Genomic DNA, 15,004 nt, shown 5'->3' with positions numbered 1-15,004 from the left:
AATGCAATTACAAAAAAGCACATTAATACGCTATATTAATATATTATATTTATGTATGTATTATGTATACAGTGTATGTATATATAATATATATAGCATATACATTATCACATAACTGATAGAGTCGCTTTTCATACAGTAGATAAAAATAATTGTTTATCTTTTCCTATTGAATTTTCTATTCCAATTTTATAAAATTTCCATGATAACAAGTTCCACAATTTTAAATTTAGTTCGCAGAGAAACCTCATTACTTATGGGATGATCCTGAGACGATGATAAATGTACACTACATTATTTATAACAAATGTAGGTAATGGATGTGCAAATGCAAATATATATTTGTTCTTGGATCTCGTGGCAAATCCTGTACATAGTATATGAAGTATAATAAGAAGTATGGAATCTAAATTGTGTTTCGCAACTTTATCGTGTACTCCATAATATTTCAAATAATACAGATGTTTGTATATGTGATTTTATAATTTGTATTAATGAATTTCGAGTTATGACATGATTCCGCGATCTGTAGTTTGCAAATGTCAACTGTTAGATTTATCGTTGTAAGAATGTGATCGACACGAGTTCTAAATTTACAATTTGTGGATATCTCGTCCATTAAAATTCCCATAAAAAGGTAAAAAATGAAAATCTAATAATATCCCGATTGAGATTCCTCGTAAGGAAACATAGATATTTAATCAAATTCCAACGTATCGATTGAATTGATATTAATTAGTCCCACGGATTAATTAGACATCAAAAGTAGCGTTAATTAGAGAAAACTCACATGGACGAAACTAGTGAACTTTACATAAGACTTTAGAAAGACTACTGACCGTTTTAACTGAAAAAGAAAATGTTCCTTAATTCTATGTAAAACGTAGGACGTTTGTGACAAACATATATAATTTATTGCTACCGTGTTCGTTAAATTATGGCCTAATAAAATTACAAGCGATTGCTATTATTTGGAGATAATTAATTGTTTCCAATATCTTTCACCGTCAGCTAATTGATTTAGTGCATACAGGTTTTACCGATATAACCATGATAATCGAATCTCATAACAGCTTTAGTGAAATTTCAAAATGTTTCGTATAACGCACGTAATATATTCATAACTGGTGTCTACAAGTGTTGGAGCACTGTCAGGAGCCTGTGTAAGTACCTCTCTGCATAATCTCAAAATTAACGCACGCACAGGTCCGTTAGCCGTGCCAGCAGGCACAGCCCTAAAAGACAAGAAGAAACGGCAGTGGCGAGTTTCACACAGACGCTATTACTGTCGCGGTTTCGATTTCTCTAAAAATGCTTCATGGAAAACGCGGTAACAGATGATTTCCGACACCATCCATAACTCTTTAGGATCGCGCGCGAGCGATAATTTGTACGCGTTCGCTTAATGATTCGCGCATTAACCGGAGGTTCTCCCTTTACCAGCGATCAGTCATAACGCGATAAGCGGGCGATAAGGTGGGAAATATCACCGACACAATGAACGCCGCGTATTTCATAAAGATGGACGCGCTCCTTCCACATTGAACGCCGATCGTTGACTTTTAATTGCTATATGCGAAACCCGAGACGTCGCTGGTAATCGTCCACGTTGATTTTCCACGCCGATTATTCCGCTTCCACGAAGACATTACACCTGCCCGAGAATCCGGACAGGTAAGCCGTGTGTATCTTCGTACGTAAGCGTCGTGGCTGTGTGTGGAAACGCAAGCAGATAAATGTACAGGGTGTGTGTCGAGAATTGACTCTCGGATTGAGAGAATAATGAAGGCAATGAATAAGTATATATACGCTTCATGCGGTTCGTCAATGTACAACCTGTACACTTTTGCATTCTTAAATTGAATTTTTCCATCCTAAGATGAATCTAGACACGAATAATCGTAATTCTGGCTAAGTGTCTATTAAGAAATATAGTGCACGCTCGTACGCGGCATCTACGTATCGCCTTGTACGGACCTGTTGCACGGATAACGAACGTGTGTAAAAATATTTGCATAAATAAAAAGCCGAGACTAAAATGCTGAATTTATCTAACACATGATACACGAGCTGTTTATCGCGTACTATTTATAAGTACTGATCGCAATCTTTTCGTTCCGATATATGGTACCTAAGGGTCTTTATTAACATCGCTTTTATTTCTATTCTTCAATGTAAATATAAAGTTAATCAGTAGACACGGCTTCTGAATGATTCGTATAACCCATATAGGATGCACATCCGCAACCTACGACATATGTATCCAACATGTTTCCCGAGAAACACCACAATGCAACATTCGAAACACCCCATAGGAAATAGAAACGCATGAATACCGCGGTAAATTAGCGAGGTAGGTTCGGTGTAACGCGATCTGCCGACACGGCTGCTAGGATCACGCCAGATACGCAGCAATATTAAGGCGGATCGCGGGACTTTGAACGCGATAAAGCATTTAATACCTGCCACCGCGTCCGATATTTTTGTCGAATTCGCTACATAGTTGCGATCTTACCACGTACCTCATCGAATTCGAGTCCCCAGTATTCCAACGAAAAATAAAACGATCCGCGCGCGACTCTCAACGATTTTTCATCACGTCCTCTCTGCGTGCTCGTTCCACCGACGATTATCGCGGGATAGCTCGAACCCTTTGCCCGTTTCGCATGAACCGTTACAGTCCAGCCGGCTGCCTAGTTACTGTCCGCGGAACGAATTATGCCCGAACGTATTAAGGTGGTAAATCACGTTCGCCGCGGCGCGCGACCATTTTTCCGCGGCCCGATTTACAATGGCGGGCTTGACCCGACCGCCTTGTACCTTTTTTTCCAATTCCACGCGGAAACGCTCGAATTTAGACGCGCCACAGGGGAATTGACACGTACGACGCGTAAGATTTATACTGGCTGCTGGAATTGGAATTGTTTCAGTCGACAGAGGCGTTTATAGGTACTGGAACGTTTATTGGTGGGTGCGTGTGTGAATGATAGAGGCACTGTTTTGCAATTCGAGAGAGACAGTCGTGGTTATTGATTGATGGGCTGGTTTGGTTGTATATTTTATTGAAGAATTTTGTTATGGTTATGGGATGTTGTAATACTTTGTTCCTTGGGAGAGAGTTACTTTTATATATAGTGGCGTACAAAAGGTACTTGCACACCACTATATTTATTATAATATTTACGTATTAATTAATTACATGCAAATATATTAAATTTCGTATAATTTGGCAGTATCTTCGCATGACTACAACGATTTAATATTACGAAGACGAACCTGATTGGAAAATGTTAATTGTAGCTGGTTGAGCTATTGGACCCAATAAAAATTGTTACTCCCATCATATTTGCGATATCTTTAGAAAAATAGAATATTGGACCACTAGCGAACTGCAGATGTTCATACAAATTTATATTTTTATAAACATTTTTATAAATGTTACAACCGGTACTTTGTTTTGCATATATTGGATATTGTTGCATAGTACATACATACATTTAGGTTTTCCACAAATGTATAAACATACACAGTCTAATTATGAGTAATAAATTTAATTTGACATAAAATAAAAATGAAAGCAAATTAATACTCCAATCGAGGAGACAATATTAAATTTCCTATTAATCGGTAGAGAGCTACAAAGGAGAGAAGAGATCGCTCACACGATATATAAATATACAAGACGCCACCAAATATACAATACGTTTTAAATAATGTAACGTTACATCTAAAAGATTTATTTCTTATTTAGAAACTATAAACACCGTACAGTAACTTTCTACTCCGTCTACTATTCTAATACCGAAGACACAAGAACAGACGGAAAATTCGTAAAATTAGTAATATAGCCAACATTGCATTGAATTTTTTGGAACGATTCGATACTTGACAAAAGGCGATATAAAATGAAAATTAAAACAGAATTGAAACAAATAAACCATTGGAATATCTACAATCGATAGACGCGCATTTTCCAACAAATGGCCACCTATGTACTATCATGGAGAATGGAGACAACCAGGAAAGCATGAACACGTTGCTAAAATCTGACAATCTGGTACTCTCTGAGCAAAGGTAAGATGAAAGCGGTGAACGTCGGTATACACGCGTAAGCGAATACGTGCGTGCGGAGATCACAAGGAGATGCAAGAACGATCTGGTAACGAGTTGGCGGCATCGCAAAGCGAACACGATCTCCGATCTCTGCGATCTCGGATCTTGCTGGTCGCGGCTCGCTAAGCGTGCACGAGCTCTGGCCGCTCTGCTTGAAAACGACGCGTCGTCAACGATGACGAGAATGACGGGGAAAATGACGACGACGACGCGCCGTGACTCGCTTCGATCGCGATCTTTTGCGATCGTTCCGCCTTGCTGATGAGCCGTACTAGCTACATAGCTGATGGAATCTGACGTTTTTCAGCGACGGAGGTCTTTCAGCTGTGTCTTTGCGCGGTTCATGGAGATCGAATTATTTTCCAAGATACGTATCACCTGGTTGTTTCGATAATCTTCCATCAACGTGATTTTTGATGGGAATTTTTATGGTACGATATGCGAAAAGAATATTATCAAACAAACTAAGCCACGGACTTTTATGCAAATTCATATTTTCTTAAACCTGATTAAACAAATGCAATTTAAGCAGTTTGCGTCATCGACGATCCATAAATATTATAAGAAGTACCGTACTTTGCGTATTTTCTATGTTTCTGCATATTGTATTTTGTTGATTTTTATAATTTCCATGAAAATCAGCAGTCTAGAAATATCATATGATATGCATCGTGCGTAAGATTGAGAATTTACGATAAATTGTTGGTAGATCAATGCTATGAAATTATAGTTTGTATATAAAATATTTCAAATTTAGCAATGGAACTGTTTATTTGATTGGAATAATTTCAGCTAAATAGCGAGATTTGACCCTGGAAAATTACGGTCTTGATAAAATAGATCTCAAATTTGTAATATGCAAGGATTAATTTTATATGATGTTATTCGATGGCATGTCAGTTCCAATCATTCGTGACTATACTTTTCAGAATATTTTTCATAAATTATGCTTCTCTCTAAAAATAACGAGTTTCTGCAAAATATTTAAAAAATTGAAAATTGTGTCAGAAAATGTAATTGTGAATAAGTAACAATCATACTGAGTTTCTAATGTTGCCAGTTCTGTCTGTATTTGATAATTTGCATAGAAAATGTAGAGATTGATATTATGTTACATTTCTCATTCTATAATGTGTATCTTTTACAGGTGTACTTAGAAAAACTAAAGGTTCCGTAATTACGCGAAAGCAATCTTTTCAATTCACATCAATAACAGATCATGCTATATCTTAATTAAATATCTTATTCCTCTATGATCTATGAGTTCCAAACATGTTATTCTGTATTCACGTGTAAATGATGATTCATTTATCCCCTATGAATAAATCTTGCTCAATACAGGCCAGACATTTGCAAAAAGATGCGATTTCCTATCATGAGTAATATTAATTCCTACATACTTATGTGAATATTCATCAGTCAGATGGAGAGGTAATGAATTGCACAAGTTGTGCAATGTTTTTCCAATGAAAATGGATAAAAAAGCCAAGGTAGAACTAACTGATTATAAAAAGAAATAAATGACTTTCGAATATTTTATACTTGTGCCATTGATCGAAGCTGTAATTCTATGTTCATGTAATTTCTAACATTCTTCTTTGACTCTAAGTATTTTCTATTTGACCCAGCGTTTTTATATACCCGTATGAAAAAGCGTGTTGATTCATTCAGTTGATATTACATAAATAGTGATTCAGAAGTGTATGACATTATTTACTCAACTTATTATATTTTTACCTATAAAAATATTCGAAGTATAACGTAAAGTTATAATATTTATTGCGACATTCAAAGATATTACTTTAATGATTACAACCATTCTCAATGTTACGAAGATCAGAAGTAAAAAGAAAAGAAACTAAATGACTATTTTACCGACATTGAACTAACCGAATTATCAACTATCCTTCTCCCCTCCCCCTAATTATAAGTTTTATAATTCATATACATATATAATTACCGCTTGTGTCTTTAAAAAGGAAGTTGGAAATAAGCATTCCGTAAAAATATACGAGAATAAATATGAAAAGCATGCAAATTAAAGCAATTATTCATACGGTTAAATTTTTGTTCTCCTTATTATGTGTCTCTCATTCTTTATCTTTCGATTAATTAAACCTTCTGCCATAATTCCACATAATCTTGCAGCTTCGAGGCGATCTTTAGCCTTATTATTCGGTTCGTTCTTAATTAACCACGCGTTAATTAGCGCGATTCGCGTATTGCGCGTAAAACATAAACGCTGGCACGCACGCGCGTAAAATCGCGATTCGGTCGATCGATCGTAGTTCCACTTCTTGCCGCCGATTTCTTCCCGCACACCGTGCGAATGCCAACAGAGATCGGTTATCTGTACGGAAATTAAGTGGCGCGAAGCAATCGTATTTTATACGAAAGGTTTTACAAAGGTGGAATAACTGGAATTAGAAATTTCAGTGATGAGAAATATGATCTTTCCCCGTATTCTTTCTTTCTCACCATGATTTTCTGTCGATTCCTATCTTATATCAAATAGCTTTCCAACCCCTTTCTGCACATACAAATAACGAAAATTCTCCAGATTCTAACATTTTATTACGCTGTAATTTAAATTTATGGTATATAAAAATGGAATAAAACATATATTATAAATTATTGTAATAATAGGTTGAAGATATTTCATTTTAAGGTATTTCATTTTATCTATTAAAAGCAATATTTTATGGATATTTCATTTCTTACCAACATATCGAATATTAAAGCAAGTTTTATTAGTTAACTGAAGAATAATTGAATCTGCAACTTGAATTATACGATTCTGAGCCTGTAATTGGTATTTCTTTCCAAAATTAAGTAATACCGATTTCCGTTTGATTCGTTGTACATTCGTAGGAAGAAGTCCTTTTACGTCCCAAGTTCTTTCTTTCTTAGCCATTTATTAAAATTCTTCTAACGATGTACAAAAACACGCGAAATGGAACGCGTTAATGGACTAGAATGATATAAAATATGGTGTTTCAATAATAACAAGCAGCTACTTTCTATAATAAAAATCCTGGCAAACATCAGTCCTCAAAAAGCTTGTTAAAAAAATGTTTATTTCTTCCTATTTTGCCACTAAGGAAATATTACTAGTCTCGATTAAATGTTTTCTCTATGATCCAAAATTCCAATGACCAAAATTAAATTCAATAATAAAAGCAAATGGATGATCACTAAGCCAATACGAACATTCTTGACTCTTTAATAGGAGAAGGTTAATTTCTTACATATAATATTCTTTATTTAAAAGTCGCCCAATACTTTATGTATCCTTTAATATTTTTAAAATTAAATTCTTTGTCATCTCTCTTCGAATAAATGTAGCAATATTTCAATTACATCACATTTACATTCGCAAGAACTAAGACAATCCTAACTAAAATTAATTTGCCTCTATTTTATCGGGTTACAAATGTTCCTAGTTAACAGACGATTCCGTTAAATTGAAACTTCCTAATTATCCATTATCTAAGAAACTTCTCAAACGAAGTCTCCACTTCAGCCACGATATTCTTCCAAGAATCTCCTCAGCGTTCGTGAATCGCGTCTCTAGGAAAGAAAAAAAAAAGAAAAGGAAAAGAGAAAGAAGAAGAGTTCCTGTGGCAGCTCGTTGTATGAAATTCAATGTCGATCGCGCTGACATCGTCTTCGCGGGCCTGCGCCGCGATTCGAGAGGAATCTCAAGATCGATCGATCGTGATTTCGAGGAGAGACGCCGCTTAAGGCGAGACTCGAGCGTTGTTCGTCGCTCCTCCGCCTCGAGTTTCTTCGGGATCGTCGGCCTTGTACGGCCGCGCCACGATGTGGCAGGTGCAACCTCGACGACCGGTGGGTCCTTTTTTTCCTCCCTGCCCCCGCCATACCAACCGTCTCATCGTCGTTTTTTGCCGGCGTCCACCGGTTTTCGTCTCGCGCCCCCGTACGCCCCTTGGAACAGCTGACCACGGGCCAACCTTGGCCGACTGATTGCACACAGAATCCCGGTATACGCCACGAAACTTATCGTTCAGAGCTCTGGTCAGAATTGCATGCATATTTCGGGTTCGATGAGATCGTTCGTACTAACTCTTCGACGCTGCGGTAAAATAAGGAAGAGTTGGAAATGAATGATTTGAGGAGCGCTCACAGACGACCAATGGTATTATCGATGTGATCGTCGATATGTCAGGGTTCTCAACATTGTATTGAGGATATGTAACGGAGAGCAAAAGAAAGTTTGACAGCAATACAGAAAATAGGACAATTTTAGAAGCAAGAGCAATAATTGACAAAAAGAATTACATTATAGAAAGATATAATGTGGATGATCGATATTAACACGCACAAAAATGTTTCAGACAACAAAGCTTAATATAGTAAAGTTTAGTGCAAAATGTTAATACAGCAGAGTTGCTAAAGGGTCTCCTATGTACGATAATGTTGAGAACATTAAATATTGATAAATACGATAATACTGGAAGTAATATTGATCGTCTGGACAAACATTTAGAGAATAATTATTTCTTCGTCAGCAAGATTTCTTGCATTTTTGGCTATCAGATATAGAACATACATATTTTCCAATATACATAGGGAATAAAAATTAACAATTGCGCTATGCATGGCGATATTTAAGATGTGAAATCGATAGTGCTATTTTTCATCATTTCTAGGCGTATTTTCAGTGCTACTCTGCAGGATCTCCAAAGGATTAACATGAAAACTATCCACTGGAACTAAAGTATAAAATTTGTATCAAAGAAATTAGAAAATGTGTAATGCAAAGAGAAGAACGAACTTTTCCATATATTTTACAAAGAATCATACAAATTCACAAAAATGTAAGATGACAAGATAAATTGGCATAAGAGATCTATTTTACATACCAATACTAATGCAGCTTGCGTGATAATAATAAATTTAGCGACAAAAGTGAGTCTTTTAAGTAGTCCTGTATAATATAGAATTGTAACGTAAGATCAAAATCTATAATCTACAAGGCGTGACTCGCCAATTTCTTAATATTATTAGTCGTAAAATTATCGTGCGAAAGGACTCAGTCAGAGGTTCAATCGGATGGCCACGAGCTGACCAGTGTCGCGTTACAGAGCTTCCAGCTTATTTTGCGGATAGATTTCGTGGTGCGAGCTACCAGTAGACGCGTAATTCTAACGTCGTTTCAGTGTTCTGTTGCGAGAGCAGCGAGGACATCGTCCTTTTAAGCGGCTTATGCCTGAGTCTCCTGATCGAGTTCACGAAGAAGCTTATGATTTCTTGCACGGGTAATCATTACGACTTCTGGTATATCGGGAACAACAAGATCGCTGTCATTCCGAACGCTGACTTCTTCGTTGAAACTGTCGAATCAACGTCCTGTCTTCGGAGCTAATGCGTATTATGCGATCCTCGTTCGCTGCTATTCAAACATCCTGTGCGGGTATTATTATAATAAAATATATCGCTGGCGAACAGCGTTCCCGTAATTGCGAGTATTCGTTGCAGAACGAACGTTAATAACTCGAGTTATTCGTATCTTCGAGGAGATTTCGAAACAGACAGAGATACCGTGGTTTGGGTAATCTTGAAATATTGCAACATTTGATCTAGACATGCATTTTATGGGATTTTTTTTTATTTTCGATTCGATTGATTTAATTTTCTGCTCACGCATAAAGTGGCAAATATAAAATATAATATAGAAGAGAAAGATAGGATCTTGAAACCATTGCAAGTATTTTTATCTCTTGTCATTTATTTTGCTGGGTGAGAATTACTGTAACGAGCACTGAAATACAAGTGTCAAATAGCTGATAAACGTCCAATGTTGTTTCACAAATAATGAAAAAATATGTCACGCACGCACGTGCGTGCACGCGCGCACACACACACAGAAGTAACTATCTTGCATTCTGTCATAGATCGTTAAATTCAAATTAATAGCCGCGTTTTATATCTACATTTTAAGATAACGTTAAAAATATTTGAACCGCGCTGTGTGCATATAAATAAGCACGTGGTTCTAATAAATTTAAAAATCTGATCGTATCGTAACTGAAAGTGTTTAACAAGGCAATAGAGATCGAAATTTCATGCTCAATATATAAAATTGTTAAAAGTCGGTTTCTTATGATTTTTATTAATCTTATCAGATTATCGTGCAATGTAACTGTTTGTTATGCCAATGATCCGCATCAAGCAGAACGAAACGCATTATCACGTGTTATTAATTCAAAATTCATACGATCTCGAACTAACAAAGAAAACTGCAAAAATTTGTATAATGAGGGGTTCGATCACGTGCACTGTACGCGTGTACTGATTATTATGGTAGTGGTCATTATTACATCAACATAATAATTCCAACGACTTCGGAGGTACGTCAGCTCCCAATTTCAGAGCTCATAAGACGCAGTTTCCGGCATTCTGCGAGCTCGTAATGCGAAAATAATAAGCTACGTTTTATGGTTACAAAATGTACATATTATGAAGAAACTGAAGCTTGAAATTGGCTCGACTTTCTTCTTTCAGTTTTTAGAACGTGCATTCGTCGATATTCATAAATCTTATATTAGTAGAATAATAGAGTTTTACTGTATTTTTCGCTGCACAATTGAAAATTGACGTTGCAACTAATGTAGTAGCTGATGATCGATATTGAGGATATCAGATTAATGAAGAAAGTTGAAATATTCATAAAGAATCTGTTTGCTTGTTTTATGGTATCGATGATAACGACGATGAAATATAAGTAATAGTTCTTTTGTTTTTATTTATCAACATTTTGTTTGTTCGGAGTACAGTATGAGTTTTAGTTTAGCTGCAAACGTAGAGTAATCTTTGGTTTAGCAAATATTCTAGAAAACATTTAGTATATTGAAATTAATAAACCTTGCATCTCCAAATGCTATCACTTGAAAAATAGAAAATTATACTCTGAGATTTTACTGTAAACCGAGGAACGAATATAAATATTAGCAGTCGTTTTTAAAAAATAATTAAACTGCGTAAGTGCTCTCAAACTCTTTCAGTTTCTAATTTTATGATAATTTAGCTGTAACAATTGAGTATCTCCAAAAGCGTCAGTAACACATTTTTTAATGAAATATACTTTAGGTCATTCCTTCGTTAAACAATCCAGAGATATAATCATGTTACGAACTAAACTACTTTCCACACCAACAATTAATCTACTTAATCGTATTCAATTAAATATCGCATACAAGCTAACAATGAAATTGTACGCACATTCGTGTTCCTGAGAATCGAATGTTAAAAATCCAACGAATCATGTTCCACGGTTCTAGCATTCGCTTTTCCAATTACTCCAGCTGATACCTGCTACGCTCGAACGTTTATCTAGAGTACGAACAAACGAGTGCGATTTGTCAATGAAATGAATTACGCGAGCAAAGACGAAGAAAACACGGCGATATTTCGGCCTTCTTCGTGAAACTCGATAGCGTGCACAGGCAAGCGATTAAAATGACAAAAAAGAATCTACGAAAAACAATAATAACGCAGATAAATCGCTATGGTTGCAACAACTGCAGCTGCACTTAGAATGCAGCCGTGTGGTTCAACGCTATTAAACAAGTATACTGAGAAGTCATTGTTTAATGCGATACATGTGTGTTATGGTGGATAAGAATATGAGTAACTTGATCATGAATAATACGAAAGAAATTACGTAACGATTGATTAAGAATTAAAAAAAGTGAAGAGTTGAATGTTGACAATATGTAATTACGTTGAACAATTATTCTACATGATTATCACAGTTTTCAAAAGATTGTCGAATAGACAAACAATAGGATATTCTTATACTTGTTATACGTATTTAATTTAAGTATCTAACATACAATACATACGACTGTATTTACGTATTTTTATTATACGAATTTATTAATGAAACATAAAATCGACACAAATAACAATCTTCACTTCACTATTCTGACCTTTCGTCGCTATTCAGAAAATTAACACTTGAAAAAGGAAATAAGATAATAGTAAGCAATAAACACTAAAAGATAACGATGTATTATATATGCTAAGACGAAGAAAGTATAAAAACAATTTCAATGCGAACGTTTTCATAAATATGTCAGTCGTAATATGATAACTTCCTGAATCGACAAAAACCAGCAACGAAACACTATTTTGATATTTCGAGGAAACAGTGCGACATGAACATGATCGTGTTACGGTCAACAACAGCTTCTGCATGCTGATTACGAGTTTCGTAAAACCAGTTGCCGTCTCCGTAATGGCGTTTAGGCGTCATTAAACAGGTGAAACAGGGATAAGTTTGCGAAGCCATTTGTAAAGTCAACTGCAATTTCTCCGGCGTTGATTACACGTCGTTAGGCCGGGTGAAATCAAGTTAACGTATCAGGCTCGTACTCGCGCTCTAGGAACCCGATATCAATTTCTCCTTGGCTAAACAGAAACCCATTGGCGATGAACGCGAAACGGATACAGAACCAGACTCGGCTTTGGAAAGAAGATAATACACCGGTGAAACGGAATCGTGACGGATAAACGGGAACACTGAGAGTCGTTTGGAAAATCGTTATCCTACTCGTTAAGCGTCATTAAGCAGAAACGAGTCAAACTCGCGATCCGATTCGAATGGTGGCCACTGAATGCGATTACGATAGAATCGGGCGCGTGTGATCTACGAAAAAGATAGGAAAGAAGATGAAATAAAAGACTTATAACGCCAGGAATGTTAGTGAATGCAACGGAAAGATTCTTGCATGTGTGACTAGAATGCTCGATATCGAATCTCGATATGGGCGCCGAAGACCGAGGATACGAGTTTTCTCAGGACGAGGCCGTAATCTCTATTAATTACTGCCGGCGGCGAGTTCGCATAAATCAATCGGGAAACAGAGATAAAGCACCGGGGAACTGGAGAAACGAAGAAAAACGGACCTGACGGGGTCGAGGAGAGAAGGGAGAAGAACGCGGAGGCAAAACTGGCCGCGTTTTCGTGAGTCATACTCTCCTCGTTAAGGCTGTCTCGATGCAACCCTTTTGCATCGATCCTTCTCGTTCGATTATCGTGAAAAATCTCGAGGAATGAAAAAACACGCGTTGCTTTGGACAGCAGAACATACCGGAAAGCGTAGCTTGTACACGATTTGTCATTTTCAGTCGATCAAATTCTTTGCGGTTTTGTTTCCCGTTGTATGTTTCTCAACTGTATGATCTTCCTTGTGTATAAAGAAAATGATTAACGAGGGTTTAGTTGGAGGGGAAAAATTAACCACCACACTGAATTCGTATTTTCATCATCATAATTAAGGCAATAGAATCTGAATAAAAATTTGTTTCGCATACCTAAATAGTCAAGAAGTGTACGATGTTGTTCAGCGTCTCTAATGAGCGAAATATGAATCGTTAGAAAAATTGAACGAAGATCTGTTAGAAATCTACATTTCTCTCTGAACGTAAAAGGAATGGCGAAACTGGATGTATAATAAGAGGAAATTTTCAGATGCAGGTTTCTACCATACACTCACACATAGAAATATAAATAAACACAGAAGCGTAATAATTTAAACAGTAAAATAATGATAAAACAAAGACGCCAATTAAAAGATACTCGCATTTCAAATTCAGTAAAAATCTCGTGTTTCACGAAATTTTCATTTGATCGTCCATTAGCGACAGCCGCATTCAAAGGATTAAAATTTTCTCTTACAAAATCTAACAAGTATGACAGGAGCTTTAAAGTTGTTGATAGTTGAAGCTCAACTATCGCAATTATGAGCATAAAAATATTAAATATACATACAGCAAGGAAAAATATATTCATCTATTTGAGTCTTTATCAAAATCACTAATAATAACCAAAAGAAACACTTCGATTTATCCTATTGATTCAAAACGTCGTAATCTACTTAGAGCCATCATGGTGACTGAAGAATGTATCAGATGGAAGCTACATCACGCGATAAAAAATAATAGGCGGTTTTTCGCAGAGCAATATAAAAGTAATACACAAAAGGGAACACAATAATCTCGTAATTCGCCAGGAACGCGATTTATCGTTTATTTTCCCTATAATTTCCAAATACAATTTAACGTTACATTCAGACTCCAATTCTCAAACATTTCTTTTTCCTTTTTTCCAGGACGAAGACCGAGTGTCCATCAGACAGAAACCACCCCCGCATCGGATTCTCAATCTGCCCAAAGCGAGGAGGTTTCACGGGCGGTGCGGAAAAAATCCCTGGTCCGTCCGGTAAGTGGAAAGTACGCGCATAAAAGCGAACGCTCGTAAAACGATCCTCCTTGAGAGGCGATCGCGGCAAGCGTTCGTTAAACGACAAATCGGTTCGGCCATTCACAAGCCCCTTTCCAGCCTCTACGGCCGCAATTTATCGCCGTAATGAAACTTGCCGGGACGAAGGTGTCCGTATGGAAGGGGATTCTCCGCGAAGAGGGTGAAAAAGGAAGAAACGGCTACCGGTCATCTGCATGACGAGTAAATAGGTTCGCATTACTCGCGCGAACACGGCAGTTTATACCGGGTGATCGCGGCAAATGAGTCGGGACACGGTGCGCGACATCTACCGCGATTAAAGACGCGCGCTGTTCCTCGCGTGAAAACGCCTTTTCCATCTTTTATCCCGATCGATTGGGACGATCTTTTGAAATCTTATATTTTTGAAATCTCAGTCTCCATTAATCAACCGTGGACTGTAATTACGTTGGCCGTTCTATGCTCTCAGCTGTTGTAATCGTGATCGACAATGTTGCAGTCTTCTGACGGATAACGAGAGATTCGTCGTTTGTTACTTTCCCGGTTTCCCCTGAAATGTGATTTATTGTACGGCGATTTGTTACGTTCTGATCTTCGTTCCAGTTGTAATCTTATATACCT

The 15,004-nt window shown here is 36.8% G+C and overlaps 2 protein-coding genes across 3 annotated transcripts in view; one reads left to right on the top strand and one right to left on the bottom strand.

The window, feature by feature from the left end:
• Positions 1-15,004, bottom strand: part of LOC117153527 (protein cortex) — a 249,984-nt gene that overhangs the window by 84,115 nt on the left and 150,865 nt on the right. The window lies entirely within an intron of this gene.
• Positions 1-15,004, top strand: part of LOC143303220 (uncharacterized) — a 137,278-nt gene that overhangs the window by 62,509 nt on the left and 59,765 nt on the right. For both annotated transcript variants that reach the window (XM_076621977.1, XM_076621971.1), the window contains exon 2: positions 14,253-14,362. In XM_076621977.1, coding sequence (XP_076478092.1) covers positions 14,253-14,362 — 110 coding nt within the window. The remainder of the gene's footprint in view (positions 1-14,252; positions 14,363-15,004) is intronic.

The sequence above is a fragment of the Bombus vancouverensis genome, chromosome 1, assembly GCF_051014615.1.
Source record: "Bombus vancouverensis nearcticus chromosome 1, iyBomVanc1_principal, whole genome shotgun sequence".
Classification (NCBI taxonomy): domain Eukaryota; kingdom Metazoa; phylum Arthropoda; class Insecta; order Hymenoptera; family Apidae; genus Bombus; species Bombus vancouverensis.
Note: the sequence above shows the minus strand (reverse complement) of the source record. Positions and strands in the feature narration are given on the sequence as shown.